The 25,691-nt window shown below is 40.4% G+C and overlaps 7 protein-coding genes across 10 annotated transcripts; 4 read left to right on the top strand and 3 right to left on the bottom strand.

The window, feature by feature from the left end:
* The first annotated feature begins 34 nt into the window (after positions 1 to 34).
* On the top strand, positions 35 to 8,002 carry Cals (calsyntenin 1). The gene is made up of 4 exons (XM_046624344.2): positions 35 to 802; positions 1,556 to 1,835; positions 2,299 to 3,110; positions 3,270 to 8,002. Exons 1-4 carry the CDS (start codon positions 694 to 696, stop codon positions 4,931 to 4,933), a joined length of 2,865 nt encoding a protein of 954 aa, XP_046480300.1. The 5' UTR covers positions 35 to 693; the 3' UTR covers positions 4,934 to 8,002.
* Positions 8,003 to 8,556: 554 nt separating this feature from the next.
* Positions 8,557 to 13,923, bottom strand: LOC124218019 (RING finger protein 207). Its single transcript, XM_046624345.2, has 6 exons — positions 13,410 to 13,923; positions 12,634 to 12,782; positions 11,721 to 12,505; positions 11,317 to 11,661; positions 10,943 to 11,225; positions 8,557 to 10,870 (listed from the first exon to the last, which is right to left on the bottom strand). The coding sequence occupies exons 1-6, from the start codon at positions 13,580 to 13,582 to the stop codon at positions 9,897 to 9,899; spliced, it is 2,709 nt and encodes a 902-aa protein (XP_046480301.1). The 5' UTR covers positions 13,583 to 13,923; the 3' UTR covers positions 8,557 to 9,896.
* A 101-nt stretch (positions 13,924 to 14,024) lies between these two features.
* On the top strand, positions 14,025 to 15,150 carry PrBP (Prenyl-binding protein). Its single transcript, XM_046624373.1, has 4 exons — positions 14,025 to 14,188; positions 14,399 to 14,461; positions 14,535 to 14,792; positions 14,893 to 15,150. The coding sequence occupies exons 1-4, from the start codon at positions 14,148 to 14,150 to the stop codon at positions 14,972 to 14,974; spliced, it is 444 nt and encodes a 147-aa protein (XP_046480329.1). The 5' UTR covers positions 14,025 to 14,147; the 3' UTR covers positions 14,975 to 15,150.
* An 894-nt stretch (positions 15,151 to 16,044) lies between these two features.
* LOC124218030 (homeobox protein ARX) lies at positions 16,045 to 18,476 on the top strand. The gene is made up of 3 exons (XM_046624367.2): positions 16,045 to 16,550; positions 16,834 to 17,039; positions 17,119 to 18,476. The coding sequence occupies exons 1-3, from the start codon at positions 16,343 to 16,345 to the stop codon at positions 17,437 to 17,439; spliced, it is 735 nt and encodes a 244-aa protein (XP_046480323.1). The 5' UTR covers positions 16,045 to 16,342; the 3' UTR covers positions 17,440 to 18,476.
* Cul2 (cullin 2) lies at positions 18,034 to 23,168 on the bottom strand. Of its 4 annotated transcripts, none has more exons than XM_046624350.1 (8): positions 23,032 to 23,168; positions 21,558 to 21,801; positions 20,981 to 21,479; positions 20,470 to 20,649; positions 20,143 to 20,361; positions 19,846 to 20,016; positions 18,821 to 19,762; positions 18,034 to 18,513 (listed from the first exon to the last, which is right to left on the bottom strand). In XM_046624350.1, the coding sequence occupies exons 2-8, from the start codon at positions 21,674 to 21,676 to the stop codon at positions 18,382 to 18,384; spliced, it is 2,262 nt and encodes a 753-aa protein (XP_046480306.1). In that variant the 5' UTR covers positions 21,677 to 21,801; positions 23,032 to 23,168; the 3' UTR covers positions 18,034 to 18,381. The 4 variants fall into 4 exon arrangements, with proteins under 4 accessions (XP_046480306.1, XP_046480308.1, XP_046480305.1 ...); XM_046624352.1 differs by having other exon boundaries at positions 22,940 to 23,086; XM_046624349.2 differs by lacking the exon at positions 23,032 to 23,168 and adding an exon at positions 22,464 to 22,913.
* Positions 23,169 to 23,171: 3 nt separating this feature from the next.
* Positions 23,172 to 24,558, top strand: Prosbeta3 (proteasome subunit beta type-3). Its single transcript, XM_046624370.2, has 3 exons — positions 23,172 to 23,332; positions 23,607 to 24,172; positions 24,410 to 24,558. The coding sequence occupies exons 1-3, from the start codon at positions 23,330 to 23,332 to the stop codon at positions 24,456 to 24,458; spliced, it is 618 nt and encodes a 205-aa protein (XP_046480326.1). The 5' UTR covers positions 23,172 to 23,329; the 3' UTR covers positions 24,459 to 24,558.
* A 158-nt stretch (positions 24,559 to 24,716) lies between these two features.
* Positions 24,717 to 25,674, bottom strand: LOC124218031 (uncharacterized). Its single transcript, XM_046624368.1, has 2 exons — positions 25,507 to 25,674; positions 24,717 to 25,417 (listed from the first exon to the last, which is right to left on the bottom strand). Exons 1-2 carry the CDS (start codon positions 25,556 to 25,558, stop codon positions 24,789 to 24,791), a joined length of 681 nt encoding a protein of 226 aa, XP_046480324.1. The 5' UTR covers positions 25,559 to 25,674; the 3' UTR covers positions 24,717 to 24,788.
* Between the last annotated feature and the right edge of the window lie 17 nt (positions 25,675 to 25,691).

Here is a 25,691-nt window from a genome sequence, read left to right as displayed (position 1 = left end):
TGATTATAAGGAACGGGGAGGTTTGGTGGGGCGTACGCAACGGCGCAGGTGCAACTCGATAGATTTTTACACCACTATCGAAATCTTCGTAGTCTCTGGTGCGGTCTTTGGACTTAAACTTCCTGTTTTTGCAGTCGCTGTATCCGCCACGCCGAGGAACTCGAAGCTTTCGTCTGAATGTCGGGGCTAAAATATATTAGCAACCCCAATGAGATAGGGCGATGAAAAATTGATAAGCGTTTCGTGCGTGAATCTGTGTGCTGGAGAATATACGTTATAGCATCGGGGTAACCGAACGCGGCGTCACCTCTCTCGCCAACCTTGCACAGTATACATACCTATATCGCGCTGACACCTATCAAATGAATTGGAACTGCGCGCGTTCAATATAATAACAATAACCACAACAGTAATAATAATAATAAAACCAGCGCGCTCCGCGCATCGAAGAGGGGGGTGGGGGGGGGGAGCGACCCCAGCGCTGTCAGCGAGTAAACCTTGGAACGAAAATTTCTGGCGAATCGATATTCCACTCAAATATTGACTACGCGATTGTAGTGTGCCGCGACTAGAGTGGGGCCGTTGCGATGCGCTTCTAGAAATATATTTTTTTAAAAAGTGATTTTGCGACCATTCGAACAGAGTGATTACTGACAATTGCTCGCTAATCAAGTCGTAAATACAACCGACGAAATGTTACTCGGTTCGCTGTTCTCTGCGGGCCTGATTCTCCTAGTAGTCGGGAATTCGCGAGCCAGTCTTCCGTTCAACCCGTCGCCGTCATCTTACGGCAATCATGGAGGTGATATTCTCATGTCCTCGATTTCTCTCCCTTGGTGGTCCTCCGAATGTTACTCTCTCTCTCTCTCTCTCTCGCACTTGCACTCTCTCTCTCCTTCTCTCGCTCGCTCATTCTTATTCCTTTCTGTCGCCTGCGTTCCTTTCTCGCTTTATTCCTAAATACACATATTAGTTAATTTACAACGATTGATGTCGTTATGATTTAAACAGGTATCCATTTCGCTACCTGTATTGTCTTACAGCGACGGGCCGCTGCTGTAGACGCCGTGAATTTAACGCAGCGGCGATAAATCTCCGAATCTTTTTTCCTCAAATTCGTCAAATAATTTTCGTCTCTTTCACTTATTCTTCTTCTTATAAACTCGTGATGGTTGCGGCGAATTTTCATCTGGATACTAATCCAGTATTACTTATTATACTCATTTTAAGTTTTGAATGATAAATTCGTTTCACAATGCTCCAAAACGACCATCGGTAGATTCCAGGTGTAACGTTCATTTTAGACTTCTAGTGTGTTTCTCGCGACAGTCTGACTTACTTCAATTATATTATCCATAACATTTATCGGTTTGAGGACTGTTCTTTTTTGTCTTATTTCTGATTTATTCAATTAGTTTTTCGTTTATTCACTTCAAAAAGATATTTCATTTTCAGCTTCTTTTCCCTTGTTCGATCCGTCAGAGACATACGTCATTTTACATTTAATTTACTACCAAAAAATTGTTGCTTAAATTTTGTTGAATTTTTTTGACAGTACCCCGACTGGATCTGGAAAATCTGGACAGCGGATACCATGGTCTGGTTAAAGAAAATGAAACTCTGGTCGAAGTAACCCCTCAAATTCGTGCAACAGGTGGGAAAGTCTGTTCATTTCGCATAGCGAACAAACATCATGGAGAAGCCCCATTCGAGATTGTCCTCAAGGACAACGGAGTTGCCGAACTCAGAACTCTAAGAGTTTTGAACTGTGAGAAGAGGCGCAATTACAAATTCGATATAGCTGCCATCGGATGCTCAGGAGCACAATCTGAAAAGTACGATATGTAAACGAAATGATATGAATTGGTTATCAAAAAGCAATTGCACCTTATTTGACGTGGGTCAATCCGTTTTGTGTCTTCTTGGTTCAAATTGGATACTTGTATTTGTTGAAACAATCTAAGTCAAACCTGACAATTTGTTTGTAGAAGTTCTGGGAAATGAAATGTAGCATGAGTCAAGCACTACTTGTTTCTTCAAATTGCTCATCACTAAAAATAAAATCTACTCGTCTTTTTTCAGCCAGTATTAGGTCACTATTCCCTAGACTTGCAATGTAGGATACTTTGTCAATGATACATGACATGAAATTGAATTAGGCAAAATTAACAACGGGCTTTATTCAACAAAATATGCAGTTTATTCATTATTACCTGAAAGATGTTTGGAAGCAGTGCTACCCACATTAATGTGTTATACATGAATAATTTGAAAAAGGAATCCCTTACAATTTTTTAGCGCCACAGTTCACATAACAGTCGTAGACGTTAACGAGTACGCGCCACAGTTTCTTCAACCCGCATATGTGAGCGCAGTTGATGAAGGTCGGCTCTATGAGGAAGTGGTGCGTGTCGAGGCTTCGGATCGCGATTGCACCCCGAAGTTTGGCGATGTGTGCAAGTACGAGATCCTAACCGCAGACCAACCATTTGTAATCGACAACGAGGGAGCGATCCGTAACACGGAACCATTGGATTATGAAAGATCTCACAATCATATCCTCAGCGTAGTTGCTTATGATTGCGGTATGAAGCAGTCCGCTCCGGCCATGGTTACCATCAAAGTAAACCGTGTCTGTTCCCCTGGCTGGAGAGGAATCCCTGAGAGAGTTGATTATGCCGCTGGAGCTGGACCTCAACCCCTTCTTCCATCAGCCAGGCTCGAGCTTTGCGACGCTCCCTGTGTACTGAGAAACTTGCGCGCAACTCTCACTCTGGCAACCGATCATATTGGAAAAGGCTGCGACAGAGATACGTACGGAGTTAGGAGCCAGCGGAAATTATGCGGCGCCGCCAGAGACAGCGTGGACCTTCTGCCCACTCCGGGACCTTCCACGCCTTGGACTTCGTCACTCTCCAGAGATGAGGGGAGGGAAGCCGACGAAATATTCGAGTTTGATGGTGCTAGCTCTGCTGCCATTGTTCCCAACGAAGTGCTCGATCACGCCTTGGCTCAGAAATTTAGTGTCGGTGTTTGGGTCAAGCACCGGCCACGTCCCAGACAGGATCCTCACGTTAAGGAACATATTTTATGTGCCGCTGACGATCACAGTAAGAATTTTATGCAATTATCACAAGGAATTAACAAACCTGATCTAGATCCAATTCAGAGCTTCTGTTTCACGTTTTCATCAAACAAATCAAGCTTCCATTTTTTAGCTTGGAATTCACTGTACATTGCTGATGATAATTATTTCATTACTTTTCCAGAAATGAACAGGCATCACTACGCACTGTTCGTGAGAAATTGTCGACTGATTTTACTGCTCAGGCGTGACTTTTCCGAGGGAGATCCGAACATCTTTAGACCGGCTGAATGGCGTTGGAAGCTGGATCAGGTCTGTGATGACAGATGGCATCATTACGCCGTCCAAGTCGATTTTCCCCGAGTAAGTCTATTCGTCGATGGCGTGGAGCGTCATTCGGATGAAAAGAATCCAGAAGTCATCGACGACTGGCCCCTGCATCCGGCCAAGGGTATAAACACCACTCTCGTAGTTGGAGCCTGCTGGCAAGGCTCTGACAATCGCACAAAGCACCATTTCCGCGGGTACTTGGCCGGGCTTTCCGTGCTAGTAGGTAAGAACGAACGACCCGAAGTATTGTCCTGCCTCCGTCGCTGCCAGGAAGGCCTGCATGTCCCTCCGATGGATCTTTTGCAACCCGGTACTCAACTCCTGGCCAATTCCGACCTAACAGACGTCAGTATTGACGGCGACAACCGCACAAACATCGAGACCCTCCTACGCCGCATAGGATACTCGAATTCCCGTCGCTTCCCGACCCCTGGTCGCCGAAATTTCCGCCTCGATACGACGATCCTCTGCGAGGGCAGCGAAGCTAAGCCCCTTGCCGTTCCTTCCGTCCAATCCTACGTGACCGTACTCCCGCCGCCGAGGCCCGGGATAACTGTAAATGGCACGGGATACGTCGCCAGAGAATATGCGGACTTCCGTCTGGGTGTCAGAGTTTTTCCCGACGCCAGGGTCACCGCTGGGTCAGCTGCGAGGCTCGACGCTTGCGCCGTCAGCGTTTACCCAAGCCTGAATCCGGACCACGAAAGCTTGGGCCTGCCAGGTGACGCATTACGTCGTCTTAACTCCATCACAGCCAGAGTGGATCGTGATGGTGTTGTTCTCTCAGGTGCGGACACGCCTTACGACTATCAGCAGCTGATCAGATTTATTACTTACACAAACCGGAAGCCCGCCTATTATCTCGACAGAGTTTTCAAACTGACGTGCTCGGAGCTGAGCGGACGGTTCGCCAGCAACGAGTACATCCAAACTCTGGCAGTGATTCACCCCAAAGAAAAAAGTACACCTATCCCGCCTCCGACCCCCGGGGATCCACCGATGGCCAGAATTCTTGAGCCGGCGCCTGGTCACGCACAGTTATCTCCACATCACGCTGATATTCCTGAAGAATATGCCACAACGACCCTCAGGGAAGGAGGGCGGACGATTTCTGGAGCTGGGGGGAGCCATGCGGTAACCATAGTTGCTGCTGCGTGCGTAGGCTTTCTTTTACTGATGGCTGTCGTCGGGGCTGCGCGTGTCAGAGGCGCGGCTAAGAGGCGACGATCGGCCGGCGACGAATTGGCTGCTGAAACTGAAATGGCTTGGGACGATTCCGCGCTGGCAATTACCGTCAATCCGATGGACAGATTGGCCGATCATCGCAACTCTTCACGTCATGCAGCTCAGAGAGACGAGGATGCCGAGGAATCTGGTAGCTCGGATTCAGACGACGCATCATACAGGGATGAGGACCTTGATAGCAGTGATTGCGAGAACGAATGCGAACCCAGCAACAGTCAACGTCACCGTCATAATTCTCCCCATGATCTAGAATGGGATCATCGTGACGTTTAATTCTTTGCTTTCCATTTCTGTGTCTCGCTGTTTTACCTTTGTTAAGAGGAGTACGTTGCTGATTGAGATTACGGTTGCTTCTTAACTTTGTTGCCGAATTTTTTGTGTCCTGGAGACGCAGAGAATTTACCATTGTATTGTTTTTGTTTTTTGTTTTGCTCTATTGATCGTCGATATGCTAACCCTTTTTCTTATTTATTTTTTCTTACACCGAATTGTTGCAAATACTTGCAGTAAACGTCAGTCTCTGATCAATTAGCTCGAAACTCTGATTCGTCTGATGATCACGGTGAATTTCGGCGTAGTGACGTCTTTATAATTTTTTTAGGGGTAAATTATTGCATGGGTAATCACGAAATTGCTGTACAAGCTATCGTCATAGAAGAGCAGAAAACAAAAATTGATGCCCATTAGAAGAGAATCCCCCGACACATGTATTAAAATCCGCGAGATTTTTACACACGCACAGTTCCTACAGGGTATGATCGTAATTGATGATCAAAAGCAAAGTTTGCATGATTGAATTGATTTATTGGATTGTTAAATGTCGGTTTGAGAGTCGACTGGCTGGTCGCTCTCTGAATTTTAAAAGAATCGTTGAAGACGCGTATTTTCACATACGCGACAGATGTCCGTCCCGCTAGGTAGCATTTACCGGCGTGTATTTGTCTCGAATTGTTTAGCCGATTTTTCATTCGTCGCAGGTACTCCTTTTACACTTTTAAGACAAACGCGAGAGCCCTTTTGGGAGAGCTGAATTTACTAACTATTAGTATACCTGCAACACAGCGCCATCGACGTAACGTCGCGCATTAATTAACACACGCAATCGATACCCAGCTTATTGGGTATAAACACGCATTTAAAAATAGACGATTTATATTATTAATTGATGGTAATTAGTAGTCGGGATAGGAAGCTTCTTAAATTTTAGATAGTTCTTTTTTTATTTATCTTTCTTTTTATACTCTTAACGTTGAAGCTTTTGTATAAGGTCTTACTAGTATCCTCATCGACGCATATTTTTTTTTCTAGTATTACCGCATGAATAGTGGCAGGAAAAATTTTTAAATGAAAAATCGTTCGTTGCTTCTTTCGTTTAACAGCACTTTCAGTCACTGTGGCGTCTTAACGCTTGCCTGTTTCTTGCATTCTAATTTTTATTTTTCTACTTTTGATTTCTAGGGTGTAAGAATTTGTCTTAATCCTGTTTCTTTTGGACTATCACCTTTCAATCTCTTAGTTTTTAGTTACAAGATACTAAACACGACTAAACGTGCTGATTTATAGACGCTGCTGTACCAAGAAGCGTGTCAAATATCCTATATAATGTATTCGGATCGAGCGGATACTTGGTATGGAAAATCTATTATCTATATTCATAGAAACTATTGAGACAATTTATTTTTCCAACGTGCATATCATATCATTTTTATACGAGAATGGTAACAAAAGCAGCAGCCTGTTGTAATATCAGCTGCTAGGAGAAAGGAGTCTTGGTTACGAGATCTCCCATGTAGCAACGATTTATTTATTCATTTCCATAATTTTTAAATACCATGACCAGTAAAAATCGAGCAAATATTTAAAAAAAAAAAAACGCAACGATATACTTATTCATGCGTTCTTTCAGTATTTTTTAATTATTATTAACTTCATTGAAAAAGACTTTTTCTTTTCATCAAGTTATGTGATTCGCGGCAGCTCGATCAACAAATTACTATTATTATTAACTGTCGACCAGTGTTTGTTTTTTCTCTTCTTTTTCTTATACACATTGCACAACGAATTGTGCAGCGCTACATCTAAGATCTCCGAAACAAAGCCAGAAAGCATTGAAAGAAAAACGCAAAAATTAACTGCGCCTTCAATATAATGAAACTATTGTCCGAAGCAATTGGATGTAAAGTGAATCAGAATTAAAGTTTATTCCGTCTCTGGCGTCTCGTACCCTCGTAAAATTCACGTTTGTCGATAGTTTTGCAGCTGACAAGAATTCGATACAATAAATTAATTAACTACTGACTTACTACTTGGTAGATAGGTGTCCCCTAAGCACCTATAAGGATGTACTTAATGAATAACTAACTATGATTAACAACAGAGAAACAAACCAATTAGACACTATAATATACACATACATACATATATAAATATATTATATATATTATACATTATAAATATATCTAAGCTATTTGCAGATAACAAAAATAACAACAAAAAAAAAAATAAAGTAAAAATAAAAAATATGAATTTGTAATGTATTATTGTATTTTGTAGGGAGCTAATAATATATTATATTATCATACATGTATACGTATACATATTATATATATACGTATATTTAAATGAATATTCACACATACATACATGAGACATCGCATGGAAGAAAAGACACGCCATGCAGGCATCTAACACACACAGACAAACACGTGCACACACGAATACGTAAACGTAAAAATATAATAATTAAATATTAAAACTAATAATACTATGAATAATCACCGAATAGGTAGGCCGTGTTTGAATATTATCATAGGCCGACTAAAATTCCCTCCCATTACTGATTGTGTGTTAACTAATAAGATAATTAACAATATTAATTGTAAGGAATTTATTATGATTATCATTATTATTATTATTATTATTATTATTATTATGGTTATGATAATATTGGTAATATACGCTGAAGTGTTTAATTATATCGTATGGCTAGCGCAAATTCTATAAAATAATAAACCGAAGGTAAGATACTAATCAGAATACACGCGGCTGCTCGATGTTTTGCTACTATACACTGATCATTCGTCATTTGGTCGGTGGCACAGAGAAAATTAAATTGAAATTACCTCGTTATACTGCAATTGATATTGTTTTCTAAAGGAAACAATATTAGCAATAGGAGATATTTACACATACCTAAATATGCGCATACACGCTGCACAGGCTAGGAAGAGTAAATTAAAATATGGTATACACCTAAACGACATATTATATATAAATGAAGAAATAAATAAATATAACGATGTCAACTGTATTTCTTTAAATAAAGATGTACATTCGGACTAATGTGGTTGCATTTCTCTTTTCGAAAAAATGGGATCTCCAGACAGAGTCACGGATACCGGGTTTTCACCATTAGGAAAAAATAAGTACAACGATTCTTCTGTATTCATTCAATAGTATATTTTAGTTTAATATATCGGCGGTATGACATTTCTTACATATACATATTTGTATATGTTAGAACTTATTGTATAATATTAATAACGTCCTTGCAGTTCCAAACTTTTTGATTCCTTGATTCGCTTACGATACAATATTACACCTATATACTATTGTAATAATAAGACAGCATTCGTGTGGATGTGTACATCCATACCTCTCTCTCTCACACACGCACGCTCGCTCAGTCACTCACTCACTCATTCTTTCTCTGTCTCTCTCTCTTCCCCCTCACATAGGCTCACTCTTTCTTTGGTAACGTTATTAATCATCATTGCTACCTATAATTATTCGTTACAATAATCAGTTTACCATATCTATACCAATTTGACAACCTTAAGTGTGTATCATTTCGTTCTGATAACATTAACGAATAATGACAATTGTAGTGCAGTGCGCGTTAGCTTTGGCAATACGAATAATTTATACGTTTTTTTTTTCAAATTAGGCATCCCCGTGATATTAATATCTTCGATTAAATTCGTAATATACCTTGGCTGGCAGTGTTCTTTATACTAACTAGATTTATTTTATAATATCAATTACTTAACCATCTTGTACATAATGAAACAGTTTACATGCATAATTTTCGTTACATTATATCATAAGAAGGTAATGTTCGAAAACTAATTGTAGAGGAGGGTGTCACGCGATCATGTCGCTGTACTATACTAACATTAGATTGTTTCTGAATGATCGAAGAAATTCTAAACAATGGGGCTATCATGGGACGCTAGATTTTTGCAAGCACAAATTTCAGTTTAGCTGAAATCTGTTGCAAGATCAACTGTTAATAAGATGAGTGCAATAGCATTAATTTCAAATCCGTAAACTGTAGTGGCAAAAAGCTTAATTTGTAGTTTCATCAAATGTTCTGTAATTAGATTTTAAACAATGTCAATTGAATTATGTCTGGCTTTATTTTTAGTTATCTATTTTTCTCATGTATCTATTATTTTCCACGTGGTGACGAGACGTATACTGTACGTCTACAATATACGCATGCCATACGTATTACATATAGAATACATACGTATATGTTCTCTGGGATTGAGATCAGAAGTGATATTTGATTACGTGAAGCTAAGTAACTGATTATAGTTAGTTAGTTCGAATTGGAATCACTTTGCGCAGGATTTAACTGCTCGTACTTATTGATTATGAATCAAATTCCTAATTATTATTAGTTCGTCCAAGCTGTGTTTCATTTATAAACATCAGTCGTAATATAGAACAACTATTTCAAATATATCCATTGCTATAGTGGTAAAAAAAAACTCATCAATTCTCAACCCATTTTCTCTCTTCAATTACCACAAAAATTCAACAGTAGAAATTTTGCTTCGTAACACCTAATGTCTTCCAATTATTGGTGTAACCTTACAGAGATAATATATCAATTTCCATTTTATAATCTATCATTAAGTTTATTAGAAATTAATCCAATTAACGTGTTATTCGAACGCCAAGATTTGCGCGTCCAACGGATAATACGATTATAATATAAAAACTTCGGTATAAGTAATAATCAATGCAGTTTTGGCGGATAAATGCCTAAAAAAATGCCTGATGTCAACGATCGATAGTCGGGCCAAAATTATTAACAAAGCGGTCATACTTTTATCTTCCTTTTTATCTCGAAGCCTCTATGCCGATGTTAATATTTTCTACAGAGGTCAAGATAACGATAGAGCCGAATCTTCGATACTTATATACCTGGCTCTTAGAAGAAGTTCCTCTAATTTGTTTTGCTTTTGCGATGATGCCGGTGATGATGATGTTGATGATGCCGTAGCTGTGACCGCGTCTCTTGAACAGCGGCGACTAGCGTGCGGACAGCTTCCTCGTGTCCTTCAAAGCTATCTGCTTTTTTCAGCTGACCAATCTCAGGCTTACTGTCGTTTCCTCCCCGCTTGCTCTTGGGTCTCGGAAACGTTTCCCAGGATCGCTGCTTCTGCACCAGAGTTGAAGGAGCGGGCGAAGGGCCGATTAATAAAACCAAAGTCTTCCTATCATCCGGCACGGTCTGACCTCTAGTACCTTCTCCTATGCTAGATCGTCTACTGTTTGCCGATCCCGTTGTGCTCAGGCTGTCGCAGCTCGCTCTGCGCCGTCTTCTCGCCTCGCTTCCACTTTTCTCCCCTGTCGTGTAGAACACGTCTTCGGAGTCGCTAGCTGGATATATTTTCACACCCTTGCTACTCGGTGTTACGATTTCTTCCGCAGGGACGGCATGGATCTGCGCCTGTACGCGTTTTTTCACCTCTCCGACGGTCGAGGCCTCCGATATTCTTTGGTATTCGCTTTCCTCTGCAGCAGCTGTCTGCAACTGTTGTTGCTGTTGGCTCTCTGCGCAGCTGACAACCTGGTCGACCATTTCCGCAGACGAATCCCCGCCTCCGCCTCCTTTCAAGGAACGATATAACGAGCGAACTTTACTTCCTGAGGAATGTCCCGGCGGTGTTTTTGGCTTTGAATTGTCTGGAGATTTTCGCGATCGACGGGTCTGACTTCGATCTCTTCCATCTTCTCGTCCGGGCGACTTTTTCCGGTCTTCCTTTGTCCTCGCTTTCTCTATAAGCTGACTCAGTACTCCGCGTTTTGAGTCCGATGATTTTGCATTTCCATAAACTACAATGTTTCCACTCGAATCCAGCACAGCTCCAACACCTCCAGACGGGGTTCGGCAGCGTGTTGGTATCTCTTTTGCTTCTGTGAAGATATTAGGATTTTCATCAAAAATTCATTCAAAGGAATTAGATAGTTAACAATATATGTAATCACCCTTCATGTAGAGTGCGTTGTCAGCGCTGGTAGAATTATTTCGCGGATGGCGACAGTCTTTGGTGTGCGTAGCCTGCTGAGACTGAGGTGGCTCTTGTAATTGGAGGCGGGCGAGATGATCCAGCAAAACTTGAAGGTGCTGATGACCAGCTGCTTCCGAGGCAGTGATACTTGCTTCTCCTGCACTCATACCAGCTGAGAATGACTTAACAAAGGGCTCCAATTGCTGAGCAAGTGTGGAGAGCTGTTTCACTTCACTTTTTAGTGTAAGAATGTCGTTCATCTGAATATAAAATAATAATTTACCATCGTGAACACATGATATTTTGCTGTAAAACTTTTTGCTGTTTCAAATAGAAATTACAAGACCATACCTGCGAATGGAAAATCTCTTTTTCTATGTGAATTCTGCAAAGCTGCTCTTCCCATAGAGCATCGAAAACATTTCTCAATCGCTCAAGCTCAAGCTGATGCGATTCCAGCTGCTGTTCCAGTAAGCGACAGTCTCTAGCTACATGGTCATAGCGTGTACCTAAGGGTGGAGTGTTCGCTCGTCTAAGAAGAGCCACGTCACGATGCAATTCGCTGAGACGTTCCTTTACTGCGACTAACTGCTGGCTAAGCTCTTTCAACTGGGAGTCAAAGCTGCGGCAATGATTGGAAAACGGCCCGGCGTCACCGCTTCCTTTCGTTTGAGGTCTTTGCAGACTCTTGTTGCCCTGGGAAAAATCAATATTCGATTGCGAAACTCTCAAAGGGAAGAAGAACCAAGAGGTACCTGTGCATGCTGAGACTCGGCAGGAGTGACAGAGTGAGTTTGATCGTATAGTGAATCCTTGGTATTCTGAACTGAGCCAACATAAGGATGAAGAACACGAGCGAACTCTGCACGATAATTTGTCTTCAAATGCCCAGCCAGTAGAGGGGGGCGAGTAGGATGGCCAAGCTGAGCGACTCGTCCAAGTCTTTCGAGCATCGAGTGAGCGAGTTCAAGAAATTGATACTTGGTAGCACTGCTGGTGAATGACGTGCAGAGCATGAGGTGTGTTTGAAGAACAGGAAGAGCACCACCCAAGGAAAGCAGCTGGGCCCTGACGGATCGCTCTTTTGTCTCAAACTGTCTCTGAATCTCGGAGAGAACAGACGAGTGGGTCTTCGCTACAGCCTCCTGCATCCCCTGGCAGTAAGAGTTCAAGGATCTTTTTTCAGTCTCCAAGCTGTGTCGTAGTTCATCCAATTGAGACTTCAAAGCTCTGAGTCCATCGCGTACGCCAGCCTGCAATTCGCAAATAGAGTTTGCTGCACGTTCCATTTTCTTTGAAGCCTGCTGCCACGCTCCGTCAATGTCGACGCAGTGGAGCCTCGCATCGGCCGGTGTGTCCCGGAAACATGTTGCGCATAACATGCACTTGGCGCTTTGACTATACATTATGTACTGCTCTCCATGCGTGGCACATTTCCTCTGAGTATCTTTGGCACATTTACTCATGTGGACGACATCATGGCTCGAAAACATCTTTGCTCGATGTGTGTGTTCCCTGCAGTGGTTGCACAACGCTTGACCTATTTGGTAAATTTATTTCATTAGAATATACATTTACCAGAAGCATTACTTTTTACTAATAACGCATTAAATTGCCAATAGACCAGTAGATTGAAATTATTTGTTACTAGAAATCGGTCATACAAACCGCAAGTTGTACAAAAGAACATTGTAGTTTTATCGCGTTTATCGCAATTGGCGCATGGTGGATTTTCTGAGTTTGCCAGCTCAACCAGCTGACGCATCAGGTAGTCTGGTGGAGGAAGCTGTGCCCCTTCTTTTAGCTGGGTTACTTGCCTGTAATAATTATGCAGAAAAACGGTATCAGGTGCGAATAAACAACAAAAAAATCCATGTTTATACTTCTCGCCATTCAGTTGTTTACATGCATAATCATATAAAAATTCGTCCACAAAATATTGAAAAATTGACTATGATGAATTTATCTAATTGTACTGTTGTATTCTGTGATAAAATAATGGGATATTCATAAATGTTTCTATTAGAAACAAATAATGATAATAGGAATAATAATAATAATAATAATATTGCCATTGTGCATAAGTTAATTGCTACAACGTTGGGGTAAGAATATTGACGTTTTGAAAACAATAAAGAGAGGTGAAAGGTCATCAATCGCCATGTAGATCTGTAAGGGTAAAGAGAAATGTGAGGTTCCGTTTTAAAGGAGTAGACAATTAACATCGAAAGCATCACGTAAATTTGGAATCCGCCAATTGTTCATAAAAATCTTCAAAGAGTTTGGCAGATGGAAATGGGGAGTATAGATTGGTAAGCTCGTAGCCATGTTGACGTAGGTATGTAGAACGCGTATGAGTGGGAGCGGTTGTAATTGATACAATATAAATCAATGCGTATACATATACATAGGTATAATACGTTAGATCTAATAGAAATGTGTACCCGCAAATGGGGCATGAGACTTTGCCGTCGGGATGTGGCCCCCTCAGACATTGGGCGCAGAAGCTGTGAAAGCATGACAGCAGACAGGGCTCGTTGTAATAATTGTGACAGACGCCGCAGACCAACGGCCCATCGGCGTCTCCATCGGCGGCAAGGCTCCCCGTGTTTGCCATCCCGTCTCGAATCCCCGAATTCCCGTCCTCTCGCCTCCCTCTCCAATTTCTTACTCACTTTAGGTAGAGATTTTTAATCTTAACATTGTATTAAAACAATCCAAGCGCGCGCTCGACGTCGACATCGTAAAATCTGTACGTCTCCCGGCAATTACGACCCGTGTTTCAAGTTTCCGACGAATTCGTAATCACTGCGGTATTTCTTGACTGACAAGCACGGATATTTACGGCCAATTTATCAGGGTCGACATAGCGGCGGCATCTCTCCAACCCTCAGCCCTGCTTTTTGGCTGCAAGAGCGCGCGCCCCACGCTAGGCAACCTAAATTACGCGCGCGCGCGCAACTTGCATACTCGCATAGAGATAATTGCATACTACCATGCAGACCATGCATACTACAGATTCGAACGAGGAAAGTTTCCGATTATAGGCGACCATTTCCGAGGTTTCACGAGTCCTGCGAGATATGGACGGTCGATAGTTCTTCATCGAGCTGTCATTATTTTGTTTTCGTAGTGAATTGCAGTTTAATTCTGTGAAAAGTAGAGCCTGGGCATCTGCAAAAATGCCGTTACGAGCTGAAGAAATTCTCAAGGGATTTCAAGTGTATCCTTTCAATGTAGTTTTTCGATCCGTATGGAATAATCGTGCGTAGCTTGAGGTAGGTTATGTTGCCCGTAATTGATCAGTTTTGTTTGCTCGTGTCGTTCACTCACAGTAGAATCTTGAAACCGTACTAAGTATCTAGATGAATATCAGAGAATATCTGTCATATTGTATTGATTAGTCCTTGACTGCTAATTGCTGTCGAAACAGTAATTGGATGAATTTGCGTGATGCTGACAGTGGAAAAATACTTTGGCAAGGGAACGAGGACCTGTGAGTAAAGATTTCACCTGGTTCTCCAAAGAATTGAGAACCTATCTTTAAGTACTACATTTCTTCATATCAGGTCTGTACCAGAAGTTGAACACGAAGCCCGAGTTCCTAAAAAAATCTTGCGATGCCGGGCGGTATCTCGAGAGATCAATTTCAGTTCCGCCGAACCAATGGAGCGCTTTAGATTGGAGCAAAAGGTTTTGTTCAAAGGACGCTGTCTTGAAGAATGGTTCTTTGAATTCGGTTTCGTCATTCCTAGCAGCACAAATACTTGGCAGACTCTGATCGAAGCAGCCCCAGAGAGCCAAATGATGCCAGCTAACATTTTAAAGTATAACTCCTTTGCTCTTAATTCTGATCTGAAAATTTGACTTAAAAAAAAATGTTTCAAGTTTTTGACTACTTTCTGTTGCTGTGTTTTCTTGTTTTAGTGGGAATTTAGTTATTGAAACAAAGTTCTTTGACGACGATCTCTTGTTGTCTACTAGCCGTGTTCGCCTGTTCTACATCTAGGAGAATGAGCATTTAAATCGACTTTGAGAATTTGAACCACCCTGGGACCAAGGAATACAGAAAGAAGCTCAAAAACAGCGAACGTAGAACTACTTAATAGAAAAACCTAGTAGCAGTCAGCATTAAATGTTCATCACGGTAGCAATCCTTGATAATACAAGAAGAATTAACATTGATCTCATGACTTTCTCTAAACGGAGCTTTCACCCAATACAAAAATTTTGTTGATACGAGCAACAAAAACAATGATGATAATAATGAGAAAATCATAATCATGACATTGACACCATAAGATTTTTTATCCAATTAAACTTCTTTCACAAAAACGCGACTGGAATGAAACTTTAAAATATTACAAACAATAGCGTATTATTGGCTGTAATAAAATTCAAACATGCTTCTGTATTTATTGATTTACAACTTATCATATTTAATTATTAATTAATTGTATATAAACGTATGTACTTCTAAGTCTTTACTATCAGCAGCACCAGCTATGAGTTATCCAAGCACAAAGCATTTTTTAAAATAACCAATAATACTGGAAACTCTGTTGGCATATTTTTGTAAATACATTGTGATACACTGCACTTAGTAATAAACGGTATTATAACAATAACATACAACAGTTTATTGCAAAGTAAACAAATATTTACCCCACAGTCAAAGAATTTTTCTGTGAGTACAGTAACATCTCGTCAGTTGAGTCCTGTATCAAAGCTTCAGACATTATCTCAAGTGCATTCAATAGCTTCTTTTATAATAATGCTAGCCTTCTCTTCAAAGTAAATTTTAAAATATTTAATCAATTGAGAACTTGCTTATAATGCAAGGTTCTTTAAAATGGTAATCACTGGTTGGCCACCGGTGAAATGAACAATTTTTCGTCACCCCTTTGGGTTGCAGTGAAGCTGTTCAATCTGTGGGATGGTATTAATTTATTTCTTGACATGCTTTAAACTGAAGTAAAAGCCAGATATACATTTCGGTCTGTTTGCCTTGTGTATTATTGATTCGTAGAGCTGAGGCAAAGCGATATGCGGGGCACGAGTAGGGCTTCGTTACCCCCCTTGGAGTTCCCGTTGAAAATACAATCCCCTGCTCAGTCTACCTTGCACAGGTGTAAGTAAGTAGTGGATAAAAAAAATATACATATACACAGGAAATAAAATAAAAGAGAAAAAGAAAGGTAGAGCCCCAGAGTTGTTTGAGCGGGGGGTTGAAACGTTGTTCTCAACCCAGGGTGATTCAATTACCGACAGCCTATTCTACTTGGGGCATCGCCTCAGCGAAGTAAAAGTCAGTTACAAATCAAATTAGCTTCAATAAATTCATTGATATTATACCATTGAAAAGACTTGGATAAAAATGGATTTGAAAGAAGAAGAATCTGTCGAAGATAACAACAGGCAGTTATTTTTGGTTGGGACTCCTCGAGATCCTCTCGTTTCAGCAGGTTCTATTATCACTGCTGATGGTACAAATGATGATATACATTCTGGTGATCTGCAATCGGCCACTCTAGCTGGACTGATGGGCACTCAATCCTCCTCCGTTTGCTTCCCTGCAAAATTCAGTAAGTGGACACACGTCTCTCTGGGAATGGTAGTTTTATTTAATTAAGTACCAGGCTCTTGGGGAAGCGTTCAATTAAATTATTGCTAAGTGCATTAAGCGGCAGAGTACCCTTTTCTTAAATAGAGTTAGCAGTAATCTATTTAACACTCATAAACAGATTTCCTAATGAAATAAGCATTCCTTATTCACGAAAATGAATTACGCAGCATAATGTTACGACTTATCACTCGATTGTACTCGTGTAATCTCACCTTTGACGTCTGTCGACATATGCTTTTCAGCATACGACTTTTCCTCACCAAGTCCTGGAGGCGATGACAGGCCAGCGGCTGGAATGGGAAAGCGAAAACAGCGAAGATATCGTACGACGTTTACTAATTTTCAGTTGGAAGAACTTGAAAGAGCTTTCCAGAAGACTCATTACCCGGATGTGTTCTTCAGAGAGGAGCTTGCTCTCAGAATCCAGCTGACGGAGGCCAGAGTTCAAGTAAGCGTACTTTGTACAGTTATGAAATCCTGTATAACTGTAACTGCGGATATAATCGGAGGCCGTCGAACCCTTGCAGGTCTGGTTTCAGAACAGACGAGCCAAGTGGAGGAAGCAGGAGAAGCAGTGTAAGGCTGCTACTCACATGGCCGCTCACATCACGTCTCCGGATTGTCAAGAACCGCAGCAACAGCAGCCGCAAGATCATCTGCTGCTAGAACCACCGATGGGTAGCCCGCCTCCGATTTATCTCGGCATGGAATGGGCTGGATTCTCTCCATATGGAAACACTGCGACTCCATCTCCGCTCATAGTGAATCACATGAACAAGCCATCGGAGAATGATGATAATCCTTTGCTCGATCCTGAGCTGTTACAATTGAAAACGCCGAGGTCGTAATGATGCGGGTGTAGTACGTTGTGCGGTGTGTTCAATCCTACAACGAACGCCTTACTATTGTACAATGAAAAGCAGATTTCTCGACTCCGATTACAAGAGCGAGATAATAATTAAACTGATCAGAACTTTTCACTAACCCAAGGTGTGGAATAATTAGATGATGACTGTAACGGTCACAATGATATTAATCACGATTGGCTGAGATAAAATTAGTACAATATGTAAAGATTTGAAAAATCTTACATTATTAAATTTGTATACGCGTTAAAATAGCGATTACTAATTTATTTAGCATTATAAGCATTGTGTGATTTGACTTCTTAAATGTACAGTGAGAAATTTCATTTCGTACGTGCAGCACAAAGTCGCCTTCAATTAATAATTAGAAAACAAATTAAAAAGGTTAAAATAAAGATCAACTGATAAATATAAGTATGAATATACATGAATAGGCGGACTTATGCTCTGCCTCACCGTCTATTACTGAATTTTGAGACCAGGCATGGATATGAATATTCTGTCTCTTGCAGAAGCACTTTGTACAGGAGCAACAAAAAAAGAATGAATCTGTTACCGAAATCATTAGACCGATGATAAAATAATAACGGCATCTTTATTGGTTGCGTATATATTACATTTTACCTAATCAATTAATTTACTTTTAATCGGTTGAGGAGTAGTTAAGTTTCTTACGTTACTCCCTGGCCCTGTTTCATTGTTACAAATCAGCTGCATTAACTGGGCTGAATCTCATTTTCCTTGGCAGATAACTGACGTGCGATTACAATGCAAGATGATTCTTGTGTAACAGAGAGAGAGTGATGATCACATAGTTACTTGCTCCTGCTGACAATGAATCGCTTTACGTTGCGCCGTAGTACGCAAGACATACGGGAGTATCTTATTACTTGAAATAAATTAGCAAGGTGGATTGGAGCTAGGTTACGCAACGTAAGAATATTCGTCCGAACTGTTCGCCGTACGCTCGATATATTGTTTGTCAATCAGAGCCTCGATGCATTTTTTGATCATTCCAATTGATGGAGCAAAAGTAATTTTAGACTGACCAAGAACCTGTAACAATAAAATATATGTAGATTATTTGCTGCTTTGACAAACTTTAATCTTCTGTTCAGTTGTTGGAATGATTGTCCATGTTATTAATAAGAGTTATTGTCATTGTTGTTCAGATAAAAACATTTCAATATTGTAACCCATTGTAGCGGTAACGAATTAGTACGAGTTAGATTTTTCTTGTAATTAGAATATTGTTCTCATAAAAATAATAATCATCCACCAAAGGCAAACCAACGTCAATGATTTGATATTTGTTTTACGAATTTTTTTTTACAACGACTCTATTCAACGCATCAAATCTTACCTCTTGCACAAGTTGATTATGTCGCAGGAGTTTCCGACTCTTCATTATACGTACGATGGCAGCCTGGAGGTAAAGCTTACGATCGTGATCGACGCTGCGGTGAGTGGTTTCTGCATCTTGGGGTCCCTCCCGTTGAAGAGCGGCTGTGACCCGGAACTTCGTCCGTTTATTCGAGTAGTCCAAGTTGAGCATGAGTGTCGTCTCCTCGCCAAGTTCGCCATCGGGTGATTTCTTCAAAAGTTTACAGTCTATCAAGCTGACTACGTGTTTCTCGAGCTGTTCCTGAGACACACCAAGGGACATGGCAGCCTCCTTGCAAGGCAACGTATCGCATTGTTCGAACAACAGGAGTAGCGCCATTTGATAAGTTTGTACGGTAACCAGATACGGCCTTTTCAAGTAATTCAGCTTCAGTTCACCCTGGCAAAGAGGGTGCAGCCAGGTGAGCTTACGCCCACTGAATTGAGCGTGGTAAAAGGTCTCGAAAGCCTGAATGGACTGCTCTAGCTGCTGCGGAACGTGAAAAGGACCGGGAGCGGGAGGAAGACCGAGCGGCCAGGCACCGGCCTGAAGAACATAGACTCCGAATCCGATTCCGAGTTGTTTTTGGCCCTGACCTTCGCGTTCCCTCAGATTGGATGAAAACTTGGTATTTAGATCAGCGGAGACAGACATGTCGGTAAACATACGGTGCAATTTATTTGTGAATTCATATCCACATGCTTGTTTTAACCGGTCTATCATAGCTTCCTCCGCATCCATTGACTGCGACTGTTGATGGATTAACCGCTTGGCGAGCATTCGAGCGTAAAACTTCTGGAACACGTCCTTGTCGTCTACGTACTTGAAAACTGTTATCGACCGGGCCAATTTCTCCTCCACGTCGCCTTCTGTCGTTCCTCGGGATGATTTTTTCAGCAGGGAGTCACAGTACTTGGCCAACTAAAAAAATGCCTATTAGTTTTACATCTGGATACACAAGACAAGTCCCTAAATCACGTTTGGAATGCGTTGGGAAAATTTACCAGTTCGGCAGCACGTGCTGGCTGACGAGAAGCAGGCTGATGGTTAACGACGGCCGAACAGGCCTTATCTAGGGCGCTAATGAAAGCTTGATCACCTTTAAATACAGCCTTAATGAGCTCATAGTATTTGGTGTGGACGTCCAGCATGCTTTCCACGAATTGCGTGTGAACCTAAATGAATGAAAATAGAAGATCTTAGTATCATAAATCGTGAATAATATTGACTGATGAAAACTTGCGCTGTTGACTTTTTACTCGGAATGTATGTCAACCTTTGATCGCTTTGGAAATGCTCACATTGTCACCTTGGAGAGTTCCGATAGCTCGCAAGCCTTGCTGAGTGATATGCGCTGTAAGTTTTCGAATAAGCGGCGCCAGGCCTGATGGCAATGGCCTCAGCAAAGGATAAAGAAAACTGAGATCCCTTCTACGCTCATTTTCAATCATCACATCGGCTTCGGTGTGTAACCATGACAAGTGCGCGGCAACCATTTTCTCCTGACAGCACTGTCGCACCTTTAGAAATCATTACCAATTGAATATTATTATTGAAAGTAATCTAATATTATTAAAGAGACGTGTTGTGAACATAAGTTTCAACTTATTTATTAATACGTGCTTCACCTTTGGAGCTGAACTACTATGAAGGAATTTTTGGCAGCGTAGTTCTTCCTGACTAAACCTCCAGCTCACTTGTTCCATGTAATAAGATACATCGGACTTTTGGAGCAGCTCGGATGCTTCTCTTGCGTAAAAATTTCCACTATCTTCGAGGAAAGGTTCTTCAAAAATTTGCTGATACAACTACAAGGATACGATACGTGAAGAAAAGAAGAATATTTACTGAATTTATAACTGGGACGAAAAACGGCGAATATTTACTTTGCAAAAATTTGGATCTCATTGAAAAATACTTTTGAATATAAATTAGTTTCACGAACATGTAGAAGGAATGTAAAATGCTTTTGCACGACTATTATTGTCGGTAATGATACAGGTATGAAACAACTTTAGCTTTGCAAAGACTAGAACAACACCGGCTATTATTTATTCTTTCCAACAATATGATATTGTTAGCAATCGCGAAAAAGCTGAAATAAATTCTAATAAAACAAGAGATGTTTATTGTACGTACATCTAACTGGCCTTTCTTTTTGTATTCTTCCACACGAACAAAACTTTGAATGACCCCACAGATAACGTCAGTGGTAGCATGTCGAGCTTTTCCCAATCGGTCACCATGAATTCCTGCTAGTAAGAGTGATACCAAAGATTCCTTCAAGGGAGTAATCATCTTACGTTTCCAAATATCCAGCCCAAGTTCTCCGATCTCCATTTGCTCTTGGTAATCTGCTGCGGCAGCGCACGATGCCCCGTATATTATTTCTGCCTCTGTTGTCTTTTGCTTTTTAATGTGTTGCTGATTGAGGTAGAGATAGAGTTGATGAAGGTAATCGATTCCCTGTGAATACTCTGTCCATGCACTGTGATATGCTTGCAGAAGACTTGCGTCCCCTTGTTTGGAGACCCCCAACAAAAGTTCTGACACATGATCGTCGAGAAAGTGCTTGGTTTCATCATATAGTCTATCGGCAAGTGGTTCAGGGTAAGCAACACACAGGGAATACACATCGCTGTTGAAAAGATTTGTTATGCAATATGCAAAGCCGAATTGATACGTGGTTCTAAATTTTAGATATAAATGTACGTACGTAAATCTGTCATTCCATGTCGATCTGGGGACATCGGCTAACGTGATGACTCCTTTGACAGTTTGTTGGAGAATATCCCAGGTTTGAGAGAAGTCTACCCGTTTTGGTTTCAGCGACATTCTTCTTTATTATTTCCGCTTACCTTTTCCAAGGTTCAATAATATCAGGATGTTTCTCAAGGAAATTCTTTTATGCTAAGTATCGGGATTACAAATGGCAGATGACAGCTTCAGCTGCGAGATATCTAAAAATGAGAATAATGCCGTGGTGGATCATATAAAACGAGGTATTCGAAGGTGAGAACGCAGTTTTACTATTAACTATTTTGTCAATATTCGAACGAAGTACCTGCTGTATAAATACACAATTATGTTTATGAATTCAAACTCTAAGCAGAGCAAAAATACAGGAAATGAAAATAAAACTGTATAGTGTCTCGATGCCGTTCATGTCTAAAAGTCCTATGTTTTCATTTCGTGAGCCAAGTTGCGAGGTCAAAACATAATAGCTATAAACTACACGCAAGTGCAGAGTCATCGCTGCTTTCCTCCATGTTTCAAGCATCAGTGACATATCTCATTTTATACTTCAAACCATAACAATGAATTACTTTAAACAATCCTGATCTACATCTGTCTTAGCTTGATATATATGCTAGCTCACCAACAAGTACTGTCACATTAAAACAAATGTATAAATACACAAAATACACAATACTAAATACACAAGCTTTCTATATGTATAACCGTTTTTATGACTGAAAATTTTTTCTTCAAAGTGATTAAGCATATGTGTACATTTGACAAATAGAGCGTCGCATTTTGCGACATATTGTTATATGAGAATTTTGAAAAATTTCTGCTGTGATAAAGATTTCTCTTAGATGAGAGAATAATTTATACTTACAGCTGTTATTGAATCAGAATCAATGGAGATGAAAGGAATTCAAGGTTACATACGTCTCAAATAATTTCATGCGTTAGTTTTTCCCATTGTAGACAAACAGAAAATTGAAGAAGAAATGAGAATTTTCATCTATTCTCAATTGGCAAACGGATTTTCCGAATTTAAAGGTCCTTGGCCGTTGGAAGTTTCCAATATATCCGTATGAGTAATGGATTATCAAGGTAACCAAAAAACATAGTTGTTTGATATAAATAGAAGGGTTTGATCGAAAGGAAAGCTTGAAGTTCGGGTACGCGAATAGAACAGAATTTCAAGCAACGCGATATAGCAGCGATTATAATTTTGAAAATATAGTGAAATTTCATATGAGTGGACAAGTCATCCCCTTGTTGCAAAATAAATGACATTTGAAATGCGTGATTCTGGAATCTGGGGAGCCAGTTCGTCGAATCTTATAACTTGCGCGTCTTACATACGTATTAATACAGCGGAACGGTGTTGGGTTAATTCCTTAACTAATCGAACCACTCATTCATTTCCAATCAACATGTACAGCCAAATAATCTACCTTAAACTTTTCAATAACATTACACGGCCATTATTTTTTTCTTCCCAGTTAATCCAAAACTAGGGGCGCGGGGTGTCTAGAAAGTTTTTCCACAAAGTACGGGATGCCCTGAAATGTAGTGAGGCATTCGTTCCTCAAATCACCACCAGAGTCAAGTACCGCGGCTACAAATTACGATGTAAAATGGGTCTCACCAGATCAGTTAGTTTGTGATTGCGAGTTGCTGAGGCGGCACGATTGCTGAACGAAACAGCGTCCTGAGCATTCCCAACAACCAGGCCAAAGATATTCCTTAGAAATGGTAAGAATTCCGATAAAACCAATAAGTCATAAGTCATTTGATTAAACAGATCATTCTTTTTAATCACTGCAAGATTCTATCGTATGCAGTGTTTAGTTTTATTTTTAGGTTAGGTTTATGTCAAACCGTGCATCAGATGACACTGCATATTTGTGTGACAGAAACTATAACCATTCTGTAATGAATTAACGTACCTTACATTCCCATTAATGTTGAGAAATTTCTGAGCTTACAGGGTATCTGAAATTTTATAACTTCATATCAATTGTTTTAGAGTATCTTGGCATACAACGGAGGTGCTATCATAGCGATGAAAGGCAAAAACTGCGTCGCCATCGCTGCGGATCGTAGATTTGGGGTACAAGCTCAAACGATATCATGCGACTTTGATAAGATATTTGAAATGGGTCCACATTTATACTTGGGACTGCCTGGTCTAGCCACAGATACCATTACTGTCATGGAGAGACTTAGATTCAGATTGAACTTGTACGAGCTCAAGGAGGACAGGAAGATTCATCCCAAAACTTTTAGCTCCATGATCTCTAATTTACTGTATGAAAAGCGATTTGGTCCATACTTTGTCGAACCGATTGTAGCTGGCCTAGACCCTGTCACCTTTGAGCCATTTGTCTGCAACATGGACTTGATTGGCTGCCCGAACGAGCCAGAGGACTTTGTAGTTGGTGGAACGTGTACAGAGCAGTTGTATGGAATGTGCGAGGTCCTTTATGAGCCTAATTTGGAACCTGATGATCTTTTTGAAACTGTTAGCCAGGCTTTGGTCAACGCTTGTGATCGTGACGCTATTTCTGGATGGGGTGCAATCGTCTATATTATGTAAGTAATGTATTGCACAGAATGTGATAAAAAAACATTTTCAAGTTGAAGCTATGTCGACATGTATATATATATATGTGTATATATATATATATATATACACACACACACATATGTATATCTACAAATAAGAGCTGCTAGTTGAAATTTTACTAAACATTCTGATGAAGTGGTGAGAAAAATCTGGCATTCTAGCAATACTGAAGCCATTTACTAATGCTACACTTTTCTTTTCAGCGAGAAGGACAAGGTTACCATACGACACCTGAAGACGCGTATGGATTGAAGTGATTCAGGCAAAATTCGTAAATCAACATTCTTTATTAAACTGTATGGTTAAGCAAAATGAAAAGAAAAAAAAATAATAAACAAAATGATTTATTACACTTTTTTGAGAAACAATTGGTTCATGTATTCTGTAATCATCTTGCCTTATATCAATCAAATGAATTGTGTTATGTCTGATTTCAGCAATTCACTAATGACCGCAAGTTTTTTGTCAGGGAAAACAATATTTGGGTATTGAGCGTGTTTAGTGAACTCATTTCGTTGGAACCATCCCTTTTTATTTTTCCTGTACAATACATTTACAGGATATTTTTGCTCGACATTACTATTATTTTGTAACTGGTCCTAATTGCTCGGGCCTAATTGGTTGCTCATTCGGGAATCTTAGCGGAAACACTCTTCTCTGTTGTTTTTGAACCGGTCTTTCTTTTGCTTTTTCAAGTTTTTCCATTACATATTTTGCTGCATCAAATTGCTCAGCCTCAGCAATTTGAGCCAGAAGTTCAGCCTGGAAGGCCTTTTCCTTCCGCATTTCTCGCTTCTGTCTCACTTTAGCCCATTCAAATTTCATCTTCTTCCGTAGCTTCCTCAACTTGTGTTTTTTCATTTTTTTTCTTCTAATTACTATCAATCTTGCCGCCTGTTTTTCTAATACATGTTCTTTTGTAGGTGGAAGCTGGACAGATGATGTTGGAAACTCTTCAACATTGTCCACGCTAACACTTTTAGGCGGTTCTATTATTTTCAGGTTTGTGAGTAAAGGGCATTTTATTATTTTAGAAATGTTTATGCCATTAGTCATAACATTGGAATCCAAATCTAGACTGCGTGGAGTAAAATTGATGTTAGAGCTGAGGCACAAGACTTTGTTGTTGTGTCTGGTGCTCAATGAAACGACTAAACTATTAAAAACATCCGAAGACGGTTTAGCCGTATAACTTTGCGACGAAATGGTCCCTAGAAATTATGGAGAAGGTTGGATTAGGTTAAATAATGTCAACTTGAGCAATGTTCACAAGTCGTGCGGGACCTGATCTATGACTTACTTTTCGTACTTATTTGCAACTGACGCAGAAGTCTATGTAGACCAAAGGCCATTTTCCACTGTTCTATGTAACAATATTTCGATTAATATTTTCTTTCAAACCTCACTTTTTGATAACACCATGGCCACAAAGAAAGGTACGTAACGGTAGCAGGCGACAAATTATATCACTGATTATAGATCGCT

The sequence above is a fragment of the Neodiprion pinetum genome, chromosome 4 (assembly GCF_021155775.2).
Source record: "Neodiprion pinetum isolate iyNeoPine1 chromosome 4, iyNeoPine1.2, whole genome shotgun sequence".
NCBI lineage: Eukaryota > Metazoa > Arthropoda > Insecta > Hymenoptera > Diprionidae > Neodiprion > Neodiprion pinetum.
This window is presented reverse-complemented; position numbering and strand designations above follow the sequence as displayed.